The sequence below is a fragment of the Glycine max genome, chromosome 20 (assembly GCF_000004515.6).
Source record: "Glycine max cultivar Williams 82 chromosome 20, Glycine_max_v4.0, whole genome shotgun sequence".
Taxonomy (NCBI): Eukaryota; Viridiplantae; Streptophyta; class Magnoliopsida; order Fabales; family Fabaceae; genus Glycine; species Glycine max.
Window position 1 is genome coordinate 38,176,498 of NC_038256.2, and position 26,940 is coordinate 38,203,437.

A 26,940-nucleotide genomic window follows, 5' to 3' on the forward strand; every position below is an offset into this window, starting at 1 on the left:
TATTGTCATAATTACAAGTTATAGATAAACACTCCTTGATTTAAAAAATTATTCATCCCCCGAAAAAAAAGTGCTTTATTATTTTATTATTCCTAAATAGGGTTTAAAAATATCCTTTTCAAAAAATAATATTCAACTTCAGCAAAAACTATTGGTTTTTAGTCATTCATATTTTTCCTCTTCATTAACATGATTTTACTTTATTTCTTATGATTAATTTTTCTATCCCATGCATTAACTGCAAAGGTTACGGGGACAAGTTTTTCTTTCTTTTTTTGTTTTTGTTTTTAAAGCGACAAGTTTTTGTCAGAAAATAAATTTTATATTAGATGTATATAATCGTTTCACAAAAAAAAAAGGTAACTCAACATTTAAAAAGATGTATTTAAGTTCCTTTAAGTTATAAACAAGTGTTTCTTCCAAAAAAAAATGAAGTTATAAACCAGGTGAATATGACAGCAAAATCGTTTTACAACATTTTTCAGTTGAATAATCAATAGAAATTAAATAACGAAAGAGTGAAAACATTTAAGTGAGGTGAAATGCTATAAAACATCTAATACTCTACTTAATATTCTTTATTACAAGTGTAGGGTTCATCTCATTGAAAAAACTCGACTCTATTTTCTATTAATGGTAGTAACCTGAAATTTCACCTAATAATAAAATATTAAAATGTGCGTTAGAGCATTTCTTTTAAAACAGTAAGCAATACCACAATTGATTATTCATCTTTCAACCTAAGGTTGCCAATGACAACTCACGATAATAATGTTAATAATAGCAATATAAAGTTATACTTCCAAATTTTGTAAACTTTCACAACCATATTTAGAAAACAGTCAAACTGAAAAGGAAAACCAAGATGTGAGACATGTAGTGATGATTAGAGAAGGCTTATTAATTAAAAATCATCGTTCGAGCAGACCATAAGGACCATTATCAGCATGTGGGTATTTTCTAGACATTCAATAAGTTCTCACGTTAAGAATATGAAAACCATTAACATTAGACGACAAATTTAAGCCCGTATTTACGTGATAGTGAATTAATTAATCACTTATGTTCAAAAAGGGGAAGATCCATTAGCTCCCGTAGACAGCTAGTAGAATATCTCATCAAAAGGTGTCATTACGCTAATGACTGCGGGGATGCAATTGAAAATAATATAATCTAGCCAAGTGAAATGGAACTTTGAAAGGAAACATCGAAAACAACATTTCGATAAATATTGCAGACATTTTATGTCCCCTCAATAATTGACTGCTGTCAAATTGATGCGTCTTAATAGTTACATAAACTACTACGAATAAAATGGTCTAAAAACCCTCTACTGTCACGAGAGTTACTTGCGCAGCAGAACATGAAAGAAGACTGCAACTGCTTCAGTCAATCATCAACTACAAGGTTCTTCATTTTGGATTCGAGTTCATCTGCACCACCTTCTTCATCAGATTCTTCATCATTGTCTATTCCATCAGGGTCATTTTCGTCTAATGGACCGAGCATGTCTGGAGATTTTTTAAATATATCCTTCAACTCATCAATGCCTTCATCAGAAATGAAGTTCCCATTAATGTTCAGAAGTTTGAAATCAGCCTTTTGCACCACAGTCACAGCCAGTTGTTGAGCCCCAGCCCTGCTTATTTGGTTGGCACTTAGATCAATTTCCTTTAATTGGACATGGCCTTCAATGGCCTTAGTTATCAGGTTGGCCCCTTCATCCTTGAGTTCATTCTCAGAGAGGTTCAACTTAGTGAGAAACTGCTTTGCTGCTAGGCAGGCTGCTATTGCAGGAGCAGCATCAGCTGTAATATCATTTCCGCTCATCTCCAAAACTTCAAGGTGAGGAGCTGCTTCCGTAAGAGCATCAACAATAGCAATTGCACCATCGTCTTCCAAGTTCAGGTAGCTTAGGTATACCTCTCTTAGCTCTGCTTGCTTGGTAAGAGCTTTACTCAGAGAAACCCCACCCTCCACACCTAACATGTTGTCTCGCAAATCAAGCTTCTTCAGATGGGCACAATTCCCTAAAGCATCAGACAAGGCAACTCCACCTTCAGAGCCTATCCTTGTGGAGGAACAGCGAAAATCCTCCAACAAAGGAGAACGCTTTACAACCTCGGCTATAGCTAGTGCCCCTTCATCTCCAGTCATATTATTATGAAAATGAAGAACTTTGAGTTTCTCTGTGAAAGGAATCAACTCACAAACTGCTAGAGCAGCTTCCTTTGAGATTCCATCGTTCATCAGATAAAGCTCCTCCAAGCATTTCTGCGATTTCAAAAGTGCTCCAAATGCTCTAACACCTTTTTCACCCAATGCATTGTCAGAGAGGTTTAAAGACCTCAAGACACTTCCTTCTAGGGCAGTTGAGAATATCTTCATGACATCAAGAGCTTCTGCTTCTGATCTTCCAGCAATAAAATCTGATAGATCTACTTCTTTCAACTGGTCCTTGATGGAAGTTAGAATGGGCTCAGCAATTTGCGCTGCTCCTAACCCAAAGCTCCTGTTGCTAAAGCATATTTTGGTGTAAGAATTTCCTGGCTCCTTTAACGGACTTAAAAGTTGCTCTGTCTCATCTGCTTCAATGAAGGCCCTTTGCCCTTTAGATATATCAAAAACATATTCAAGAGATGAAGTGGTATTAACAGATGTCACCACTTCATCATCCTTTTTACTAGGTCCTCTTTTAAGAACATCTAGGAGGAGCTTACTACATTCTTTGGCATAAAGCTGGACTGCAGAACCTCCATCACCATCTGGCTCTTTCTCATAGTGTAGATTCGCAGTAGCAAAAGCCACATCCTCAATCCTCTTTGCATTCTCTTCAGCCTCTTCCTTGTCCAAAGTTCCATACTTCTGTGTGAAAAGAGATTTAGTAGTCAGATTGTTGGTCATCCTCTCCACAAGGGTCTGCCTAGTGTTCTGACTAGGAGGCCATAATTTGATTGAAAATGGTCTCTTCTGTGAATTCAGCTCCATGACAATGAAACCTACAAGAACTGCAAGTGCAATTATATAAATGGAATATGTTGGGATACATAACAAGAGTAAAAAATAGTTCATGCAGACTTGTTAGAGAAAACAATTGTAAGGCAAAGTCATTCATGGATGCATATCTTCAATATGGTATCAGCCATTTTCAGAGACAGAGTAAAACATTTTTCAAGCCCTTACACACTGAAGATGTCAAACTGAAAATGCAAGTGAAGAGATATACTAGTTAAGTCACCAGTTAATGTCATCATTATTGAAGGTCCCACACTCTGACTGTTCAGGATAACACAAATATGAGTTTTGAATGGATAAAAAAAATATGTTTTGCAAAACAGGTTAGTTAATAGGAGATTAGGAGCAGAAGCAAAAGAAATCCCCTCCAAGAAATAATTGCTATAACAAATATCATATATACGCAACATTGATTGCAATAATAAAGTAGGACATGTTTTCTTTCCATTTCAATCATATCATGTTAATGAAACTAATCAAAACTTGAAAGCATGATGAAAAATGAAAAGGGTTAGGGAGTTTATAAAGGAAACGTGGCAAAACATACCATAATGTACGTACGACGTTGTTTCCACGGAAGAGAAGAGAACACTCACAAAACCGTAGACAGTAATAAATAACCCACAATCAATTTAGTTTGGTTCACCCACAAATCAAACCCATCCAAATAAAAATCTTAGCTTTAAGCTCGAAATGCAACAGATCTAACACTACGCAACGATACAAACTTTAAACACGAATTTAAAAACCTTTGGATAAAGCGGAAGAAACTGGGAACAGGTCAAACGGAAATAAAGAGAGACAAGTTTGACAAACTGCAAAGTGAGAAACAAAAACCCTACAAATGAGAAAAGGGAAAAGGGCACCTCTTTTTTTCGTTGATCTGAGGATTATTAGCTCTATACTGCAGTTTACTCTGCAGTTCGAACAATCTTTAATTTGAATGGTACAACCGTATAGTGATTTTAGAGGAGGAGAGAGAGTGAGGAGGGAAAACGTTAATGATGCCAACGAAAAGGATCAAATTTGATAGCACAACAACAAAAGTGTTGTTTTTGAAAGTCGCATGCCGCATGCCGCATGCCATTGGTGGTCATTATAGTCACAACCCTAAAGGCCCCCTTTTTTTTTAAAGCTTTTTCATTTTTTTTATACAGCGTGGATTAACAGTCTACTCAGTGATTTATGGTAAATCACCTTCAACAACCGATTATAGCAGGTCATTTTTTTTTTTTATCTTATCTCCGGTTCATCGGATAAAAAAAAGATATTAATTAATTTGAAATTTAATTTAAAATTAAATAAAGTCTGATTAAAAAATATTTTTTTTAAGAATCAAAGTTGATAACATCTGAACACTTGATCTTAATTTCAGTACATTATTAACTTATACTCAATCTCTTGGTTTTTAATAGGTCATTTGGACTAGTTTGTTTAAGTTTTTATATTTATTATTTGGTCCTTTCACTTTAAATTTTCTTTGTTTAATTCCTAACACGTTGAGTATGTTTAAAATTATGAGTTGGATCTTTTGAGCTTTTTCCTAAACCCCTAGGGCGTCTCCCCGTTGCGAATGCTTTTCCACTTCGCCATTGGTGTGCAACTCAACAGCTCTACCATTAAGGACATGAGGAGGATGAGTGGGGAAGAGAGAGATGCAAGAAAAGAGTTTTTGCGATGAACACTCGTGGCAGTTGAAGGTTAGATAAAAGAGTAGGGGTGTCATATTCGTTTGCAATACCTTTAAATATGCACACATATGATCTGGTTTATTTTTTATAGTTAGATAAACAGGCAAATAGATAGATAGAGAGTAAGAAAAAAACAGAAATTAAGAATGATTCTTGGGAGAATAATTATTTATGTGAAAAGGTAAAAATAACTAATAATAATCATTAGATTAAAATTAAAAATAATAAATAATTAAAATCAAAATTCAATTATAAAATATTTTTTTATGAGATCACCAATATGATATCTATCGTCATCACTTTTATCACCATAATTATTATTATCTTATATATTTTCTTTGGAAGTCATTTTGTTAGAAAAAGTTTACTTCCATATCCAAGTTCATGACCTCACCAAGGTGCAATTTTATTGTTGCCTCAAAGCTCACCCTCATTCTAGCCATAACAAGCCCCCATTTTGTTTAAGGCTTTGTCATTTTGTTGCAAAAATATTATTTTAGACTTTAAACTCATATCAACTCGTCACTAAAACAGAATTTTAAATGTGAATGTCTCTTTTCACAAAAATGTGAACTTTAATTAATTACATTTTTAGATATTATTCTTTTTTATTAGACTCAGTTCTTGTTTATTAAAACTTATTAATATGATATATTATATAAATTTTTATAACATTTAATTAATTAAAAATTGCTCTCTAATTTAAAATATATATATTTAAAAAATAACTATATATATATATATAAGCGATTCATATATAACATTTATTTTATTTATTAAGAGTTCTACTAATTGATATATTTTTATAAATAATTGAATTTCAAAAGATAACTATTCCTATCTTTATGTATTCTTTTAATTTTCTTACAATATTTCAAAAAATTATACGTTTTTACTATTAAACACAGACCAATTCATTAGCCTACGAGTTAAGCAGGTTAGATGTAAACAAAACAAAAACATGATTCATTCATGAGGATAATAGCAAATCTCACTTTCTTTTTAACACTCTCTACTATTGGTTCAAATTTATTAAAAATCACAAATTTTAATAAATTTCACATTTTACGTATTTTTTTTCTTAATTTTAAAGTGAGACTTACTAAAATTATTAATTTTCAATATATTTCAGTCAATAAAAATAATAATATTAAAGAAAGTGTTTTTTTTACTGCTTAAAAGAAAGTATTACTAATACTCCTCTTAATTTAACCAGTGAGAGTATTACTAATACTCCTCTTAATTTAACCAGTGAGTTAGCCTAATCTGATTTATTTATGCTCAAACCAAAATGGGTTAGGTTAAACAAACCAGACTGACCCCGTATATCCTGTTATTTTTTTACTGAAGCTTGCCTGGATTATCAATTTCTGGTTTTTACATTATTCAAATAATTTTGTTTCTATAACTATGATTGATTTCTGTGCATATGTAGACAAAAAAAAAAAAAAAAAAAAACAGCACGGTAGCCCATGTCTGTTCTCATCCTACTCTTATCCAGTATCCGTTCTCAACGTTTCATTGACTCCTGACTTTATTTGATAAATCATGTGTTTTCTTATTATAATTTTGTACTATTTTTTTCCTGTTAAACGAAAATGAAACCAAGACCAACTCACTACATAAATAACTACACAACTACTGGTAATTACTTCTTGCATCTTCCTGATTGTTTCCTGCACCTAATCTGGAATATAAAATTATATTTCAAAAAAATCTTTCTGAAATGTAATTTTATATACCGGATTAGATGTTCTGAAAGCTTAAAAGAGTAATTGGAAGTACATAAAGTAACTGCTTATTGAACTATAGAAACCAACCGGAGGATCAGTACAAGAGATTATAGAAAACGGGCCATCAGGCCCAACCCAGGAATTGAATCTGAAACTCCAAAAATTGTATAAAAAATGTTTTTTTTTTCTTGTGCAAATTGTAGTTTGAGTGGATGTTTGATAAAAGTTGAAAAAAATCAAAAGTACTCCCACTTTAAAAAAATGATTTTTTTCTTCATCATTTAGTATATTAAAATTCGTTATTGTACATTAAAATTCACAAAAATACTTTTTAAACTTTAATTCAAATATAAATTGCATTAATTTTGTTAGTTACAATTTATCTAAGTCATACTCTAGTTTAACGAGATTAAGACAAATTTCACTCAGTGGTAAAAAGACCTTTGAAAATGAGTTAGAATGGATATGATAAATATATAAAAAGCATATGTCAATACTTTCGAAACATTTGATCCAGAAATTAGTCCCATTCATTAAAAAGAAAGGGAAAAGTAAAATTGGGCATAACATAACATAACACCCCTTCTCCCATTTATTCCCACTAGCAAATGTTTTTCCACCAAAATTCCTCACGAACATTATTAAAAAGGAAGGAAGTTGGTGTTCAAACAAGGAAAGCAGCTATGCGACTGATCACACCCTTAGAATTCTCAGTTTGAGGATGGTAGATCTGAAAGCAATGTTCCTCTCCCTCCACTAGAAGCAGTTCCACCCCCTTCCCACCCACTCTCCTTAACAGCATCACAGTACCAAATCCCTCTGTCCCTAAGATCATCCTTCCCCGCCACAAAAATCAACACCTTGTGGCACCCAAGAGAGGCCAAGCTAGGCGCCCCAGAAGCCAAAGGATTGATCAATGCCACCTGGCCCATCAGGGTACACAAATTTCCAAACTTGCATGGCTGAACTCTCTTCAAACCCCTCGACCGGTTCTGAACTCCAGAACAACGGAAAAGCAAGAACCGCACCCGTTATTTCCATACCCCCAAGTAAACTCACACTCTCACTCTCAACACCCGCGCGAAGAACTGCATTGTGTGCAATATTGGCGCCTGCAGTGTCACCCCCGATGTAAAACCTGTTGAAATCACCGTGCTTTATCAACCACTATTCAGCGTTGGTGATGGTGTTGTTGTTGGAATGGGAAGTTACCCATTTGAGAGCTTCCCAGCTATCTTCATATGCTGCGGGAAGAGGGTTCTCTGGGGCGAGCCTGTGGGAATTTAATAATGCAGATGATGACATGAATACGAGTCAAATTGGAGCAGCTGATGATAACTTCACATATGGTCAAGGACCAAACTTGGGTGATTCCTTCCTCGTGGTGCCACACTACCTAACCCATACTTTCCCCCCGAATAAGGAGGGTCTTATAGAATTGAATTAGCTGACCTTTTGAATTGGGTTGACTTGTTAAAAAAAGTATGAATAATAAGGATCTTGCTAACTGTCATTAAAGTATTAACAGCGTAAACAAAGTTTATGAACTGCATCTGCATTAACATTTGTCTAATTATATAAGTAAACATCATATACCTAAGTGCAGTAATTAGATACTTTTCTTAACCGTATCCAACGGGAAAGTTGAGGGTAAGTTAATTTAGATGCATTCCTATGTATTTCCTACTCCATCAAAGTCCCCAAAGTGCAGGCGGCTTCACATCTTTACTTCACATGGCGTGACCCAACCTTTGGCATTTCATTACATTAAGAAATAGACCTACAGGCTACGGATTAGTGTTTGTTTAAATTAATTGTTAAAAATAAATTGTTTTGATAGTTGATTATGGATATAAAGTTCATAAGCAAAATGAAATTATAAGCAAACATCGCCTTTAGATATTTGTAGTTGCACTGCATCTACTTGTTGCTTTCTTCTTTATTTTGCCATCTATGATAAAAGGATCTTTAAAACCGCATTCTTTTATAGATCCAATGAGAGTCGAGAGACAACACATGCATAGAAATTAAGTTGGCAAGCATATGCATTGTATCGTATCTCTGTTCTGCTATAATCTAAACTACCAAGTACTTCTAAATAGCGACACTGACAAAATATTTTCTGTCAATAAGTTTATACTTTATAATCTACAAACTAATCTCATTTAAAACCTGTTATCAACAGTGTATGAATCTATAAAGTTCAAAATTATGGTTTGGACAGAAGTTTTCTCATGAGTTTTTTTTTTTTTTTGCATAAATTATGGTTTTGAGATTCTCAAGTGAAATCTAAATAAGTACTAGCTTGTTCTGCATCACAGAAATAAATAGAATGATGCAACAAAGAACCAAGGAGGATGTCAAACGGATTGCACATGAGAAAAAATTCTTGATTGAAGGACGTTCACCGTAAAAGCTACCCATTGTAATTTTCAGTTTTCTTCACTTCAAGGCCTTAAGCTTATTGCAGAAAGATCGATGCACAAAAAATGAAAATCTGGAATCAGACCTCCATTGGAAAATGGAACTAGGGATTGACCCAAAGAGAGAAGGAAACTTGGAAAGCTATCACCAGAGAAAGAGAAAACTCTTATCATCAAGAAAATTAAAAAACTTCGTACCCCATTGCCCAGAGGCTCTTCGCTATGCGAAAGTATGGGGAAGGGATGTTATACGCAGCCTTACTCTTGCATATGCAAAAAGGCTGTTTCCGGATTCGAACCCATGACCAACAAGTCATCAAGAAAATTCATTATACAAAAATTGTATCAGTATTACACTGTAATTTTATTTACAACACAGATTAAGTAAGAATTTGTTGTAACAGAATGGGTAACTCCTACAGTTACACAATCCCATACCTAACTAATTCACCATTGCTAACTAACAGCAGAAATTGCAGCATTCCTATGAAAGAGCTTCCTAGTTAAGAAAGAAATTAATGTTGAGACCCAGAGTGACCACAGTTTGTTGCGCCTTGGTAATTTCACATAACCAATTCAAGACCAGAGAGCCAGCACACAGCTGAGGGACTTCTAGACACGATTGTGATCAAACTTGTCATGGATCACAGTTGAAGATCAACTCAAAAATCATCTAAGAAAACAAAAGGTCAAATGTATATATATAGTAACAATTTTACATGTTTTCTGATACTGTGACTACACTAATGATATCCTTCATGAATATCGTTGTGATCAGGAAAGGTGCACCGATGTTGAGATTTGATTTGAGAATGGAGAAATCATCTATTTTTTGTACATTCTGAAAAATTTTCCCCAAATAAACAAACTCACAATATGGGCAACAGCATTCCAACCTCACTAGCTACAAGATATGTAGAGAATTTTTTAACTCGCCCACCATGTGAACTAACTTTTTGACAAGGGATAAAAGGAGCCAAGCCATTAATTAGTCGTAATCATATTTTAGTCATTCATTGTCGATGTTTTCCTACTTTTTTGACAGCGTAAGATGTGTAGGTGTAAAAAAAACATACCCAAAATGCTTCGCATCACCGCACCACCTACTTTTTCCACGTTATTCCATGTGTAAATTTTACATCATATAGGAAAGTAAAACCCAAACAGTAACAAAAACTGGAACAGAGGAAGAGAACAAGGAACACAAAATCACAATATTCAGAATTTCAGATCACAGAGGAACCATTCCATGGTTGTTGTTATTCATATTCTCACACAACACAACAGGAGAAATCAAGCAAAGACATTTATTCTACTCATTCAGAAACAAACCCAAGCGTTTGATCAACTTCGTGGCATTCTCAGATTCCGGATGGAAGATATGATAAACATGATCCTCACCATTCTCCTCAAACAACTCCAGATCCCCTTTCCACCCACTCTTCTTCACAGCTTCATAGTACCAAACCCCTCTATCCCTTAGTTTATCCTCGCTAGCCACACACACAATAATCTTGGAACACCCCAATTCAGCCAAACTAGGCGCCCCAGGAGCCACTGGGTTGACCATAGGGTTATCAATGCCACCGGGTACAGAAGGGTAAACAAAATCCCAAACCACATAGGGTAAACTCTGTTCATGCCCTGTAACAGGTTCTGACCCAATTGGGTATGAGCTGCAGAAGTAAGGGTGGGCGAAAATAGCTCCTAGTAACTTAACACCACAAGGTAAAGGCTCAGTGCCAGCACGCATGGCAATGTTGTGAACGATGTTGCCACCTGCACTGTCACCTCCAATGAAAACTCTTTGGAAATTGCCGTGGCTAATTAACCACTGTTCTGCGTTGATGGGGCTATTTTCGCTGGAATGGGATGCGACCCATTTGAGAGCTTCCCAACAATCGAGGTAACATGCGGGGAGAGGGTGCTCCGGGGCGAGCCTGTACTCCACGGAGACTACTATGCAATTTGTTTGGGAAACGAAGGTGTTGAAGTGGTGGTGGTAGAGTTGGGAGAAAGCGGATTCGAAAAAGAAGCCACCACCGTGAAAGAAGACCAAGATGGGAACTTGATTTATTGTGGTAAGTTTTGGAAGGTAAATTCGAGCAGAGACTAAGGGGTTTTGTGAGATGACGATGTCTTTGGATGAGACTCCGGTTTGAGGGTCATCAATTGAGGGTGGCACAAAGGGTGTTTCTCTTGGCCTTTCCACGGTGCCGTCGCTGAAGACTCTGATATAGGTAGGAATCTCTGCAACGATCTCTTTTGGGTTTGGGGAAGCCATGTGAAACGAGGAACACGAACAGAGGACTTGGTTTTTTTCTTCAGGGAGAAGAGGGGTTAACTTTTTAAGAGAATGATTGGAAGATCCATCTAAGCTCCTTGAATAGAATCTTTATATTTAATAATTTTATTATGTTTAATGAATATATTATTCAATATTTTTCCACGATCAATTTTTCTTGTAATATAATATGATATTTATTAAACGTAATGTATCTATAAATAAATAATAGATGTATATTGACAATATAAAAAAAATTTATTATTAGTTTGTTATGTATAATAATGTGAATTTTACATTGAGAATACATATTTATTAAAGTTTTTATTTGTCAACATCCTAAATCATCTTATAGCTCGAAACGAGAATTTCATACACTCAAAATGTCCTTGAGTTCAAATCTGACATATATGCTAGTCCTAAAAAAACAAATCAGACTCTTTATTCCTTAAATTTTTAAAAAATGCAATATATATGTTTTAATAGATTAAAAATTTAATGATAAAAATATAGATTTAATTTTTATTAAATTTTTTATATCCTTAAAAATTTAACTACATATATAATATTTAATAATATAATATATTTATGATGAGTTTGGTAAGAGGGGAAAAATAGGATACATGGATCCAAGAAATAGAAAAAGTGGGTGAATGAAAGGTAAGTGGATTTTAGGGGTATTTGGTTTAATAGCAATGGAAAAGAAAAAGGTAAGTGGGAAATAGAAAAAGAAATATAAAAAAAAATATTACGACATGTGAAAATCAATTATCCTGAATTTAAATTGATTGTCGTATGTTTTTTTTACGGTTTAAATCTATGTAACACATGAAATTGTGGCTAAACGAATAATTTAACCACTCGGAAAAAAGTCACAACAAATTGTCAAAGATGCAACTTCCTACTATTCATCTCATTTTTGAGCAGTTTTACAGTATTTTTTTTTTTTTTTTGAGAGCTATAACTTTTTATTTCTCTCTTTGTCTTTTCGTGTTTTACACTCCACTTCTTATTTCTCATATATTTGTTTTCCATCCTTCTTATTTCTACCTATAATATATTAAATGTGACATTTTTAAATACAATATATTTATCAAACTTAATGAATGTAATATATATTTTAATATACAGTTTTTTTTACTATCTTTTAATGTTTAAAATAACTATTTGATAAAACTGATTTTAAAATATATAATAACTTGTTTGTTGATTTTTGTCCTTGATAATTTTTTGCATATTAGATTTAACACACATATAATATACATTAAAAACTATTTTTTTATTATTGTTTAAAAGAATTATTTTATAGCTGTAAAAGGAATTAGTTTATAAAATATAAGAAAAATTTGGATTCAATTGTCAATCGCTCCTATTTGAAGATACAAAGGTTTAAATATATGTAATAAGTTATATCTTAATTTTTATACTTAACAATGACTTATTTATTATTTAATAAAAATAATATTTATTGACAGTTAAAATTAATTATTGATAAGTATGGATTTGAACCTGTGACCTGACAAATCCGAGATCATGCCTTGTACCACTCGGTCACCACCTAGAGTATAATAAATGTTATTGAGAAGTAAATTTTATTTATAGTATATAATTATTATGCTTCTTAAACTAATATATTTATTAAATTTAATAAATGTTATACATGTTTTTAAAAATGCGTGGCTATTTATATGAATTTATATATATTAGGATTTATTATTAAATACAATGTAATTATTACAAAATTGAATATATATATATATATATATATATATATATATATATATATATATATATATTAAAATATACATTAGATTTTTTATAAATTATAAAATATTTTTGAACTACAAATTTAAATGTATATTAATAGAATAAAAATAAATTGATATTACAGACATAAATGGAATTTAAAAATTAATTTTTTTCGATATTACTAAATAATTAGGAGTAAACCCTCTTAAATCTCTTAGGAAGCTTGTTATGATAGCATAGTATGATCAAAACTTTAAAGCAAAAGGTTGTCGATAGTATAGATTTGATGAAATAGAGAAAACATTCCTTTGTGATTAAACTAAAAGTCCAATTCCTATACTTGATACTTTATTTCATTTTGATTCTTTTATATAAAAAGAAAAACACTTTATTTCATACCTAATATTACAACTTAGAAAGTTAGAATCAGCGTTCTATAGCCTTGCTTTCCATTACAACATGAGGTAGGTCGAAGTTGCCATTTTGTAACAAATTTGAAATTTGTGGTGCACTATGCCAGCGTTTACAGAGTTTCAAAGTTTGGACAGGAATGACAAAGTACTCAACAGCAGCAGCTGCTTTGGTTTGAGTATTACTATATGATAATATGATATAGAATCCTAGTTGTTAAAGTGAGAGAAGAGTTAAAAATAATAACGAGAAGACAATAATTTTTTACAAAAAGGAAAAAGCTCAACCAACATGTCTCGTGGTATCAGTGGATAAGTGAAATAGTTAGAAAAAAATAGAAATAAAAAATATTATTTTGTCAAATATAAGTTATAAAAAATATTTGTACTAGTTAAAAATAATAATTTTAATCTAAAGAATCAAACTCTTTGCTCAATTATTTTTAACATAAAGTTATTTGTTTTTATTTTTTTTTGGTTATAAAAATATGTATTTTTAAGTAATTAAACAAAAAGGAAAAAGAGAGAAACCTTCTCCTCCTATCTAATGCTAATTTTTTTTCTCTTTTTAAACAAACATCTTATTACTCTATTTTCTATCTTCTTCCTCTTTATTTAAACGATCTATTAAATACTTTATTTAGATTTCGATATCAAAATTCATGTTTAAAAAATTTCGATATCTAGTAAACAATCTTTACTTTAGTGATTGATTAATTTGAAAATAGTTGATACAGTGACTGTAAAAAATATTGTATAATCATCCAATATAATTTATTATATATAATAATTTTTTTTGAATTTAATAATAATCTTCTTAAAAGTCAGATTTATTATAACTTTAAATTAGTTAAAAATATAAAATTTATACAGTACTGATAGTATATAGAAATTAAACTATTTTAAAAAAGGTTTTTCTCCTAATACCTGTCTACTGAAAAATAAATATGCTTTTGCTACTGTGAAGGCAATGATAATCAATATAAAAATAGAAATTAAAGAAAGAAGAATATATTGGTCAACATAAGTTGCCTATTAATCGAGGGTGTATTCGTTTGTAGAGAAAATAAGTAAAAAAGGAAAAGAAAAGAAAAGAAAAACAGTAAAATAATGTGAGTTCTATGCTTTTATATCATATTTTAATTCAAAACTCTTTCATTTCAATTTACTTCCTTTTTATTTCTTTTCATTATAAGACACTAAGTGGTAATGCAATACTTTTAAGCTAACATGAAGTAGCGAATGCTTGGTTTGATTCGAAAAATAAAATAAAAAGAGAGAATATAAAAAAAAAAGAATTTAGGTAAAAAGAGAGTAATGATAAAAGTACATTTTAATGTTTTGTTTATCTTGAGAGTGAGAAAGAAAAAAAAAAGTTGCCTAATACAATAGTATTTGTCTTTTTTGGATAGTAATACAAATTAAGGAATTAAATATGCCAACTTTCCAGTTTTTCCACAAGCATAAACAGAGCCATGGTTGCGGATATTCAATGAGCATGGGCAATGATCTTCGAAGTCTTTCTTTAGTGGATGTTGCTAAGAAGGTATGTGGCAGATATATTATTTGAATCAAACAAAGCCTTCCTTCTTTGTGTGACCTCAACCTCTTCCTTATGCTATATTTTAATGTGTGGACAGGAAACTATCATTCATTGTCTGTGCACAGCACATATAGATGGAAGTTGAGGTGCTTTGGCCCATGAGATTTGGCATATATCATGATTCAAGAAACATTCTAATTAAGAATGAAACAATGAAGATCACTCAATAACAAAAATTAACAAAATAAATTATAACTGTCAAAATAAGTTGTTCGGCCTGATCCAATGAGTCAAAGCGTTAAAAAAAAATCGGATTGAGACAACTCAATTTTCATATAAGTCAATAATTTGTTGGCATCCATCAAGAGAGCCAATTGGTTCAGTTTTATTTTTTTATGTTAATTTTTAGGTTCAGTTTTTTTTTTGTTAATTTTTAGACATAAATATATTTCTTGTCTTGTTAATTTATCGTTTTTTTTCATCATTTGTAAAAAAAATTATTTTAGTTCTTGAAAAAATGTGTTTTTTTCTTTTATCCTTAAAGCACTTTAAACAGTGAAAAAATATTTTGAACCATGAATAAAATGTTATCTAAAACATTTTAAGGAGAAAAAATAAACAAAATATATATTTTACAAGGACTAAAACGAAATTATTCTTTTTTTGCATGAATAAAAACAAAATAAATAATAAATTACAAGGATGAAAAATATACTCAGACCAAATTTTTATATATATATTTTACAAAAGAGAAATGTTAATATCTATCTTAATCAGTGTGCTGCTAAATAATTTTTTTAATTATTTATTTCTTTAAAATTTAATTTAAGTATATTACTATAATTTATCATTTAATTGAAAAAAATCTCATCTTTCTTTCCACGTTTCTCTCTCTTCTCTTTCTAGATAAGAGAAGAATTATAACTAATAAACGAAATAAAAAAAATATTTGATTGTTGTAAGTATGAAATATTTATTGAAGTCTCCCCTTTTCACTCACTTATTTTTTCTATCCAATGGTGTACATTAAAAAAATACATTTAATACCAATATTTTACTATGGATTGAAATGCATTGTTTGTCTATGATCTTTATGTATTTACTTTTTAGTTTAGTATAGTTTCCTAACTATCCAAAGGTTTATTTTTGTTCTTTTAGAGTGATTCGATTAAATCGAAGGACTCTTCATGGATTGCATATGGATTAAAATGCATTGATCCTAAGTTCAATACATCCTTCACAACTTAGCCTTTTTTGTAAATACATATGCTCCACCTTCCCCCGTGAAAGGCATCAGAGGTGAGAGGACTCTTCATGCTTGGATTATGCAACCACTAAACATCTCTGTTAGCCTTTGTCGGGCGTAGATATTATGCACATGCTTGTTCAGTTAGTTAGGGTTTGCAGAATTGCAGTTTGCAGCTTAATCACTGAGTACTTACGATAATTAGGCCAAGCTAACTGTGCGTGTTGTGTGTGTGACATTTGCAGTTTCTGCCATCAATCAATCATTTCTTCTCAATCATAAATCAAGAACAATTTTGGGCCGCATCAGCAGCATGCCTTCGACTTTGAATATTTGAATGAAGTATTTGCAACAATAATTTACAACACATTCCATGTCAGGTGACAGAATTTAATGGTCTGGCAGAAGTAACCCCAGCGGCACAATTTCCTTGCAGAAAACTTCTTGTTCATATATACACGGGAAACAATATTTACACATATAATCATAAAGTCAACAATGGTAATTCCCTGAACGTAGCTATCTGAGAGAAGAACTGTTAAGTCATATAACCGTCACATTGCATGAGAAAAAAACAATGTTCCTGAAGGTCATATTTGCTATATCTATGATAATGACGTTACAGACACAAAGGGGCTTACACCTCATTTAAAAAGAAGAAGAAGCATGACTCCGGCGTTAGATATTTCTTTTACCCAAGCTGTATACCATACAGGAGACTGCTACCTGGTACAACAAAAGGAATAACATCTACTACATTCTGTACAACACAATCGGTTAGAGGTCAAGAATAAAATGGGTGCATACTACAGTTGGTTGTCATGAGAGTTGGCCTTTGTAAGAGCTTTAACAAAGTAATTGCGGATCTCTGGTATTATGCGCTGAATCAGAAGAGAGTGCCTGCAAAAAATATAAGCTGAAGAATTAGACACAAACAATGCACAGATAAGTGTGAATTTCTATCATCATATCCATATTTTAAGTAAGATGGCAACCTCCAGAAACTGCACTGAAGCAACCTCCTAAAACTGAACTATCCAGTTTATTTCAAACCAAAGGATGGCATCATTTTTGTCAAAAGCAAGAACTAAGATAACAACTTTGCAAAAAAGAAAATAAACAGCAAATGCCCAGCTATAGAAAACCTCGTCTACCACAAATCAGTATGCATGATAAATTTATGATACCCAAAAAACTAAGTCCTTATTCATATTCGGATACAATAGGTTGCATATTTTTTTTACTTACACCAGTGAAAGTAATCATTAATCAAGTCTCAAGATCCAAATTTATTTTAAGAAATTAAGTCAACAATATACTTCACCAAACAACATGCAATGAACTGCTAAACCCAATGACCAAGTTCATTATACTCGGCTATTAAGACATTGTAGAGGTAAAAAAACACCCACAAGAATTAAACACAGTATTGAGGGATTCAGATAAATACCCTGGCCTTGAACTCAATTTATCAAATTGCTCCAAGATAAAAAGGATGCATGCATGCCTCAATGATATTGCATTGAAGGCTTCTGAAAGTTCATACATACTTGACACATTCTCTGGCGATATATCCTGTGACAAAAAACAAGGGGTAATGAGGAACCCACTTTCAAGTCTAATATTTAGTACAGGGATACATCCATATATACATATATAAAACCAATTTTCCTAGCTCACCTGTGCAATTGTGTACTCACAGAGTCTCTTAAGTCCTTCCAAAAGATATTGATTGGCTGCTCGGAGAAGATCTAGAGCAATATCCAGAGTGACATCAACTGATCCACAATATACAAATCTGGATAAAGATCAAATAAACAAGATATAAGTTGTCCAGAAATTATTAGAAGCATTCACTGAACAACTATAATAAAATACATGATTGCAGAATTTACTAGACCTCATCATCAACTCAAAAACCTCCCATCTAATATTTGGAATCTCTATGTCCCTTGCCTCCTTCTCCTGCCATGCAATAAAACACATTTTTAGGCCACTGACATTAACTATCACTTTCTGCTTCAATTTAAAACACAAGTTTTGATAGTTATGTACTATATTTAAATTCACCATTCAAATCAACAGCCAAAATCATAGGTGATAAATAATATACCTCATGAAACCAAGTGGAGTCAATAAAGGAGTTATTTTTATGACCAACATACTTTTTTTTTTCTAATAATGTAATGTGTGAGATTATGTCTTGATATTGTTTTTGATATTGTATTTATTATTGGAATATTCCCTCTCTTATTAATCAGTAATTGATTGATCTTGTAATCAATATTGATTCCTTTTTCATATTATAAATAGCATGAGGTGTGGTCTACATTGACACACAACATTATAGTAAAAGACTGTTATATGGTATCAGAGCCAGATTATTCTTGATAGAGGAATAATGAAAGTCATTCTCCACCAAGGACCTACTGTCCCCAGTGGACCTTTCTGCTCGTTGTCCTTCTTTTGACGGCCCTTTCTCCTTTCTTCTAAGCGCCATACAGTACATATGTGCCACCACTCTTTTCCAGCTGGCGACATCACATACAAACTCGCCGGACATTTGGCGACCATGCTGTCATCCTCCTCTTCCTCCATCTACTCTATTTCACTTTGTTTGGCCCTGTTTCGATGTGTTTCATGGCCTCAATTGACCCTCCTTCAGAATCCGCTTCTGCAACGACGTTCACCAATGTCCCTCACACAGACACATATGTGCACCCTCACTATTGGGCTTGTTTGGCAACCAATGTGCCACCCTCTTATCAGTCTGCATCAGAGACCTTTCAAGAATGCCACGCCAATCACGTTGCAGCCAATTCAACACACTGTCACATCAACCCCACGTAGGGCCCTTTTCCACGAGAGAAGTTCACGGACACAATGCATGATGCATCTCCGACAAGAGTCACACTGGAACCACCTCAGAGCGTGCTTTATTCACGGGTGAACAATACCCATTGCCACTAGAGGCCTTCGTTGGCTGCAACCAAGGTTTTTTGGCGCAACCACACAATTGGAATCATCTTTATTTTCGTTTATGTTGGGTTTACCTATTTGTAACAAGCTTGGTTCATATGACATATATGCTCCAACTTGAAGGAGAGTGAGATTATGTCTTGATATTGTTCTTGACATTGTATTTATTATTAGAATATTCTATTTCTTATTAATCAGTAATTGATTGATCTTGTAATCAATACTGATCTTTTTTCATATTATAAATAGCATGAGGTGTGGTCTACATTGACACACAACATTACGGTAAAACACTATTATATAATGGAATTAAAAAAAATTGCTTTTTGTGGCATGTGTATTCATTGGAGGGGCTTTAGGGGTGGGGAGGAAGGAGAAAGATGATTCATTGGTGAAGCTAAATATAAACTCACCGTGTAACCACCATCAAACATTGCACGAAATGCATCTGATGATGCAAGAAGACAAATTCGATGAGCATAAAATCGTTTGCCTGCAATGAAGAACAAAGATCACCCAATTAACTTCACCTGCCAACTTAAGTTACAACGCCACATTTCAGGGAAGGTAGTTTTCAACCAACAGTTTAACGAATGAAACAATGTGGACAAAAGGCATCAACCTTCAACCAAAAATGTAACGTCAGACAATGTAGCATTGTTTACATACTGCTCTCCTAAATAGACCTGCAAGAAGAATAGTCTGCAGTTATAAATATAACAGCTTTTAGAAAATCCTAATTTGAGAATTATTTAGCCAAGGCAGAGTGAAGAGGGAGCTCAGCATCAGGATTCTTTTGTAAGTGGCAAGAATGTAAAACAGCAAGCATTGATCATAAATCATAATGACTGCTGATTCTTAGATCATTAGATGCTCATTATTTAAATGGACCATTTATTTATAACCTGTGGTGTTGGAGAAGGAGGAGCAGCATCCACAGGAGACAAGGTCAAGGCTTTATTGGCTAACTTGCTTAAAGCTACAGCACCATCAAGTTGCTGCTTAGAGCTAGATGAGCCAAGAAGCCCAATAAGCAACTCAAGACCTGCATGGAGAATTGCTCAGCTTCAGAATAGAACAAGCACATAAAGGAATTTATAAAACAAAAAAAAAACATGAACAAAACCCATGACAAACATTTTAGCAAGAAGATCCATACCATAGTGATCGATAAAAATTATTCTCTGATCATCTGAAGAGCAAAGATGTGCAAGAGCCAAAGCAACTTGTCTTTGACAGCCCTTTTCTGAAGCTCGCATGAGATATAACAAATGGTTCAGCACCTACAGAAAAGAAAAATATCAGATTATAAATTTGAACACAAAACTCCAAAAACTAAAAAAACAACAGGGTACCCAGTAGAACACCCATCATTTTCCATGATATTTACAACAAAATGCAGAAAGTAATATGAATATGACATCTTACACGACCATGAATCTTCTCCTCTAATCTTTTCAACGTTTTGGCTACACAATCTTTAGTTGCCTGCAATAAAAACCAATTCCATAAAGATCAATATAGGTCAAAGATGAACTATTTTCCTCCTGTTCTTAAAAATTACAAATGTTCAGATGCAATCATTAAGTATTTTAATTTTCTTTAATATAGGCATCCAAGGGTAAAAGCAGAAACCCTGAAATCAAAGCTAAAGTGGCTATTAAAGAAAAAACTTACTTGAACAATAAATTCTCCATCCTGCAGTCTTTGAACTCCACCTACCCTAATGAAATCGGACACATTATCCTAAGGGACAAAATAAAATAAATAGCCCAAAAACAGAGAATAGTTAATTAAGTCTCAAAGTAACAAATTTTAAAAGCAATTAAGACAGAATATCTTCATTTCATTTGAATTCTCAGTTATATCATACCTCATTATCTGCAAGGCCATAAAGAGCAAAAGCAGCATTATGTTGCAAAGACCCATTTTTTGAGTCAAGAAGCTTGAGCAACGGCACTAAGCCACCATTGTGTGCAATACCAGCCTGGTTATGTGGGTCCTGAAAATGCAAAGATGGAAATGCATTGAATGTGTTACAGATCCAAAAACTATTATACAGAGAGAGAAAATACAAAGTTATTTCCAAGGATATAATGGCAACTTTAAATTCCCAACGAATGCAAGTGAATTATAAACATGAAAAAAAAAGAAAGAAACCTGGGCCAATCTTCCCAATGCAAAAGCAGACATTTCCCTGAGTTGTACATCAGGAGACTGAAGCATCTCTATCAAAGGTCGGACAGCACCTCTCTGTACAATGTGAACCTAAAAAGACCAAGAGTAACAAAAAGTAAAAACTAAGGGACACAGAATATAATATATGATACATCATCACAAGAGTAGCAATTATACTTCCAGTACTCTGACCATCGAAATCTTGACTTAACAAGAAATAAATAATACAGAACAATCAAACTTGGAAATGGTTATGAAACAATTGCCCCCAAAGAAAGCTCAGTCATGGACTGTTTCCTTTCCACCCCTCTTCATTATGCAGGTAAACAAGCATAAAAGTGGAGTAAGGGTCTCTTCCCTATCACCCCTCCTATCTTTCTTTCCCCCTTCAGTCCAAATCAAAAACAAAATATAATAAAATGAAGCAGTTCGAACTTGAAAACTGGAGTTATTAAACAATAGCTCCCAATTAAAGTTTTGTTGTTGTCCTTTCCATCCTGAAGCTTATGATTACCTTGCAGTCTGAATCAGTTGCTGCAAATTGTCCAAGTAACAAGGCTGCTTCTCTCTGGCTTTCAGAGCAGCAGGAACTGTTAAATGAAACATTATAATACATTATTTGAAAGATACCTTCCACGGAATATATCTGATTGAATATTATTGCTAGAACCAAAAATGGGCATATTATAATTATAATAACAAAACAAATTCAGGGTGGGGAGGGAAGGGGCCTTGCAGTTTATCAGGGTCTAGAACTGAGAATATACCTAAGTAATCCAATAACTGGTTGTAAAGCTCCAGCGAGAAGAACTTCTTTCTTTATATTAGGTGAAGAGTGGACTAAATTTCCAATCACACCAACCTGATATAAAATCCAATTCATTGCATGTGCCATATAAAAGATGTGGAAAGAAAGAGCTCAATATTATTGAAAAATCTAGCATTGTTAACTAAAGTTTCACTACCCATACCGCTTCATAATGAACAGCAGCATCTTCAGAACGTAGCATTAGAATCAAAGTTGGAAGAGCATTGCATTCGACTATCTGGAAAATCATTATGTTGTGTGACTTACTTGAAACATATTCAAACCCCAACTTTCAGCAATGACCACTTACCTGATTTTTATTTTCATCATTTTTAAAAGCCAGGGTTCGCAGAGCACCAGCAGCTGCTCTTTGCACCTTTGCATCAGCAAAATCAAGCAAATGAGCAAGTGGTGGAATTCCACCTTCCATCCTATAGATCAAGTCCAGTTAATATTGAGAACAAAATCCAAACTAAATTTAAATACATGGCATACATTCAAGAAGCAAAACCTGACACGGGTTTTAATGTTGCTGTTCTCATGAGCAAGATTAGTAATAGCATCTGCTGCCCTACGAATGAGACTATTAATAGCACGAGAAGTTAAGCCATTCCTGTGCCTCTTCAAAAGATCAACAAGATGAGTTAAAGCACTACTGTCAACAATCAGCTGCTGATGTTCAGGCTGTAGAAAGCATTTAAAATAAAATAGTAGTTTAGCAATTATATGTTATTTTAACAGAAAAAGAAATTTGTTAAGAAAAAAAAAAGGAAGAAGAGTACAACTAAATCTAAAAGTTATGTGGCAATCTAAAAGTACAAACTCTAGACAAACATTGCACATGTTGGGATTCCCCATGGTTACAAAGGAGATGAGCAATGCTACTATTCACATCCCACAAACAAGACTAAATTAATCTAGTAATTGACACAACAGGATACATAAATTGCCATTTAGAAATCAAAATCAATAGTATCTCACACACTCCCCACAGTTCCAAACAAAAATTAGGGACCTAATAAGCAGACTGGCTTCCAGTGGTGGATCTTCATTAGGACCATAAAAGACAGCTCCTCCCATCCCTACCCCCAACCCCCACTCCCACCCCAAATTTATTTATTTTTTAAATCTATGAGGACCATTTGTTTTAATTAAGAATTCAAAAGAATTCACCCTCCATCAATTGTTCATCTGTTAAACCAAATGGCTTTTTGCACCAAGTAGACTGCTTAAGGACATTTCGTTCATTACTTCTACCCTTCTTCAGATATATTGAGATTTGATTCAATTTGTGATCATTTAAAAAATTTTAAACAAGTTCTCATCAAAAACTTTTTTCTAAAACATCCAAAGTATTTGAATCATATAAGGAATATTGTAAAATTAGCAAATCCCACAGCTTATAAATTTTGTATAAGGTAAGTGTCATCTTTTTCATGAATTGCCCCATTATATTTTTTCCACCTAGACCCCATATTTTTTGCCCTCTCAAATTCTTCAGTGAAGTTCCACCACTCCTGGCTACCGTCAAAACAAAAGAAAAAGGGTAAACTTAAGAGAGACTACGTGCCTCATCCAGGTTTGAGACAAGCAGATTGCATTCAGTCGAACTCTTATCAATAAATGTTTCCTAGCAACCACCACAGCCGACTACCATCAGAACAACATAAAAGGGTAAACTTAAGAGAGATTACATGCCACATCCAGTTTTGAGACAAACAAATTGCATTCATACGAACTAATAAACTCTTGTAAATAAATAATTCAGCAACTAAAAGGTGCTTGATTTAATATGGTTTATGGAATTGGTGCACGAGGACAAACCATATGTATTATTACAAATAACAATATATATTTTCAATCAATTCTAAAACCTTTCGCCTTACATCCTTCGTTTTTTCTCCTCCCCTAGTTTTAATTGAACCCCATCTTTGGAATGGGATAGCTCAAAGAAACAGTACTTGCAAAACAGAACAGAAGCTGATACTGGATGATTGTATAAAACCACCAGCATTTCCATTCTTCAAGATGATATTACGCCGAAAATTCCACATAGCCGAATTCGAAACCTCCCTTTACTATTACTAAATCACTCGCGCCATTTAACAAAAAAAAATGGAATTAAATTTAAATTTAAAATGCATAAATAAGTAATCAACACTCAATAAGCGAACTGAACATTACAAGTTTACAACTACTAAGACTCAAACTATAACCATAATCTCACTTATACTTCAGAACTTGCAGAGCACTAAGGAACATCTAACAAAACTATAAAGTTTCAAAATAAAACAAGCTACGAGTTATAAACAGTTAAATATGAAATAAAATCCAAAATAACAGTTAGAGAAAAATCAAGCTACCTTGACGGCAAGAAGTCCTAGTGCGAAAGCGCTCCCTTTCTCAACCTCGTGCTCAAACGGCAACGGATGCTGGACAAGGTCACTGAGAGGCGGCGCTTGAAGATGCTTCACCAACGCCGGAATCGCGCCTCCTTCAACAATCACGTTCACCACATCCTCTGCAAACACAACCACCACTTCATAAACGACACGCACATGCAAGTGACACGCGGAAACAAAGAAGAAGAAAACACCACACCGAAACCGCAATCCAAACGAACGCAGCGACACGCGGCGATATCGGAGGAGGCATCGATTTACCATTCTTCGCGAGATCGGCGAGCGCGTGAGTGGCGCGCTTGGCCGCGGATCTGTCCGCTTCGTTCCACGTGAAAGTCGACTCGAGGATGCTCACCTGTTCGGCGACGTCGGATAGGAGTGCGGCGCGCTCGTCGGCGGTGGGCGGCGCCGGCAAGATCTGGCGGTCCTCGTGGTGCTGCTCCTCGTCGAGCTTCCGTTTCTGGCCCTTCCGCTGGGAGAGGCTCTGATCTTGGCGCCTCTGAAGTTCCATGAACGAACGAGAGAAGGAAGGAACAGAGTGTTTGCTCAAGTTAACAGACAGTGACGAGAAAGAGGGGGGTAAGAAGTGGAATTGGAGATTTGAATGGATGACATCTGGAAGGGGTGCTTTCGGAATTTCGCCAAAAATGCGAACTACCAAAAAAATAAAAAATAAAAGAAAAAAGAGACACGCACACTCACTTTGAGGGAAGAGGTCTGGATTGGGGGCGAAGGCCAAAACTGCACACTGCCTTCTTTATTTTTTTAGTAGCAAAATATTGCTAGTAGACATTTTTTTTTAAGGAAAATAATCATACTTGAATATTTTGTTTTAAAAAGAAAATCGAAATTATCTCTATAATGAAAAATATTTAAAATTTCAAATATTTATTTAAAATAATAAGGAAAAATATTATTACCTTTCCGGTTAAGCCTATAAAAGAACAATAAAATATTTTATAAAAGAATAAGAAAATAAACAAATAACATTCAAGTATCATTATATTCATAACTAAGTCTCCTATATAAAAATGAATTACCTAATATTAAAAACTACTTATTACAAAAGTCTATTTAAAACACGCCTACGTACGTCTATATATATATATATATATATATATAACCCTAATACACTCGACACACACTTGGTTATTGGGCCACGCCACACACTTTTAAAATCCTTTAATTGGCAACCGTTTCTCCTTATTTCTCTCTATATTCTGATTTTTTAATTTAATTAAACATTTTATATTATTTATGAATCAATAACTGAAACCCAGACAAGAACTATTGCTAGGGGTTTTCTCTCTCACGTCGTCGGAAACATACCTCAACAACAACAACAATCGCCGGAGGCTCATTTCTCACGTCATCGGAAACCCATGCAAGTAACGCCCTCCTCATCACGTCGTTGAAGGCTCTGCCTCGAGAACGGGCAATGCCCACACCAAACATCATTGTTCACCGACATTCCTCATCAACATCGACGCATATCCCCTCAACACCATCCACCTCGATTGTTGCTAAGATTTTTGTTTAATTGTTTGAATTGATTATTGGTTTCAAATTGATCCCGCGAAATTGTAGAGCATCTCGTTTGGGTTTGGAATTTTTGTTACAGACCAAGGATTATTTTTTTCATGGTTGGCTTAATGCTAAGAGTGCTTGCAAATTGGATTACAATTTCTTTAAGTATTATTATGGTATTGTTGGTTGCTTTCGTGTTTGGGTTAATGAACAAGGTGTTCGCAAATTGGTTATTTTAAGCGTACACAGTGATTGATTTTAGATGGATGGCAACAAGGAGAGTGAAGAGTGGGAACAAAGGAGACATAACAATGGAGTTGTAAAAGAGAAGTCGCAAATCGTAACATAGGGGTCGTAATGGAGAGATTTTGCACTCTGATGGTTGAAATTCAATAATAATAATAATTTGAATTAAATAAAAGAGAGAGAGAGAGAGAGAAAACAGGGAGAACCGGTTAACAGGTAGGTAGGGGATTTTATAAAGTGGGTGACTTGTCCTAGTAGTTGAGTGTGCACACACACAGATTACATTCAATTCAAACATAAAAAATCTCTCTTAAACACATATCTCTGATTATGAAGTTATCATGCTGCCCACCCATTGCTCTTATTTTCAATCATGGTTAGCTTTTCATTCTTCGCTCTAATTGTTAGAAATTCAAAAGATTCTATGTTATGGTGTCTCCAAACAAGAGTATTGAAGTGTCACAACAATACAACCTTGTCGTCGCACAACCTGTCCTCAATGTCGTTGGTCGTCTTATTGGAACTGTGTTTAAATTGTATTATGCTGATGGCTAAATGATTTTAAAAATAATTTTCAATTTAGTTGTAATGTTTTTTAATTAATATTTGTATTAATTTATTGATTTTACACTTAATAAACTAGATGTAGATCATCGAACCACTTACATATAGTTATTCTAATTTTGCTGTTCATAATAGGCATACT

The 26,940-nt window shown here is 33.6% G+C and overlaps 3 protein-coding genes across 7 annotated transcripts; all 3 read right to left on the minus strand.

The window, feature by feature from the left end:
* Positions 1-1,193: 1,193 nt before the first annotated feature.
* LOC100795339 (RAN GTPase-activating protein 2) lies at positions 1,194-4,031 on the minus strand. 3 transcript variants are annotated; one of them, XM_006605980.4, is made up of 2 exons: positions 3,882-4,031; positions 1,194-2,999 (listed from the first exon to the last, which is right to left on the minus strand). In XM_006605980.4, the coding sequence occupies exon 2, from the start codon at positions 2,986-2,988 to the stop codon at positions 1,390-1,392; it is 1,599 nt and encodes a 532-aa protein (XP_006606043.1). In that variant the 5' UTR covers positions 2,989-2,999; positions 3,882-4,031; the 3' UTR covers positions 1,194-1,389. The 3 variants fall into 3 exon arrangements, with proteins under 3 accessions (XP_006606043.1, XP_003556030.1, XP_006606044.1); XM_003555982.5 differs by having other exon boundaries at positions 1,194-3,008; positions 3,882-4,027; XM_006605981.4 differs by lacking the exon at positions 3,882-4,031 and adding an exon at positions 3,563-3,875 and having other exon boundaries at positions 1,194-3,008.
* Positions 4,032-9,945: 5,914 nt separating this feature from the next.
* LOC100795872 (2-hydroxyisoflavanone dehydratase-like protein) lies at positions 9,946-11,246 on the minus strand. The gene has a single exon (NM_001317683.2). It carries the CDS (start codon positions 11,144-11,146, stop codon positions 10,175-10,177), a length of 972 nt encoding a protein of 323 aa, NP_001304612.2. The 5' UTR covers positions 11,147-11,246; the 3' UTR covers positions 9,946-10,174.
* A 5,278-nt stretch (positions 11,247-16,524) lies between these two features.
* Positions 16,525-25,047, minus strand: LOC100796391 (ARM REPEAT PROTEIN INTERACTING WITH ABF2). Of its 3 annotated transcripts, XM_006605982.4 has the most exons (20): positions 24,723-25,047; positions 24,423-24,580; positions 22,571-22,743; positions 22,370-22,490; positions 22,223-22,297; positions 22,019-22,113; positions 21,766-21,841; positions 21,234-21,341; positions 20,947-21,075; positions 20,751-20,819; positions 20,502-20,561; positions 20,233-20,356; positions 19,979-20,118; positions 19,696-19,759; positions 19,487-19,566; positions 17,995-18,059; positions 17,775-17,892; positions 17,545-17,669; positions 16,902-16,994; positions 16,525-16,820 (listed from the first exon to the last, which is right to left on the minus strand). In XM_006605982.4, coding segments are annotated over exons 1-20 (2,124 nt in total). In that variant the 5' UTR covers positions 24,973-25,047; the 3' UTR covers positions 16,525-16,819. The 3 variants fall into 3 exon arrangements, with proteins under 3 accessions (XP_006606045.1, XP_006606046.1, XP_003556032.1); XM_006605983.4 differs by having other exon boundaries at positions 16,525-16,994; positions 22,571-22,680; XM_003555984.5 differs by having other exon boundaries at positions 16,525-16,994; positions 24,723-25,045.
* Positions 25,048-26,940: the final 1,893 nt, after the last annotated feature.

Bases quoted from the DNA above. Each gene is read 5' to 3' on its own strand.
- LOC100795339 (XM_006605980.4), bottom strand. From the start codon at position 2,988: ATGGAGCTGAATTCACAGAAGAGACCATTTTCAATCAAATTATGGCCT.
- LOC100795872 (NM_001317683.2), bottom strand. From the start codon at position 11,146: ATGGCTTCCCCAAACCCAAAAGAGATCGTTGCAGAGATTCCTACCTAT.
- LOC100796391 (XM_006605982.4), bottom strand. From the start codon at position 24,972: ATGGAACTTCAGAGGCGCCAAGATCAGAGCCTCTCCCAGCGGAAGGGC. The intron at 22,744-24,422 runs GTAGCTTGATTT...TGCTTTCTACAG, and splicing joins TAGGACTTCTTGCCGTCAAG to CCTGAACATCAGCAGCTGAT. The intron at 21,076-21,233 runs GTTTCTTTCTTT...TTGCATTTTCAG, and splicing joins CATTGGGAAGATTGGCCCAG to GACCCACATAACCAGGCTGG.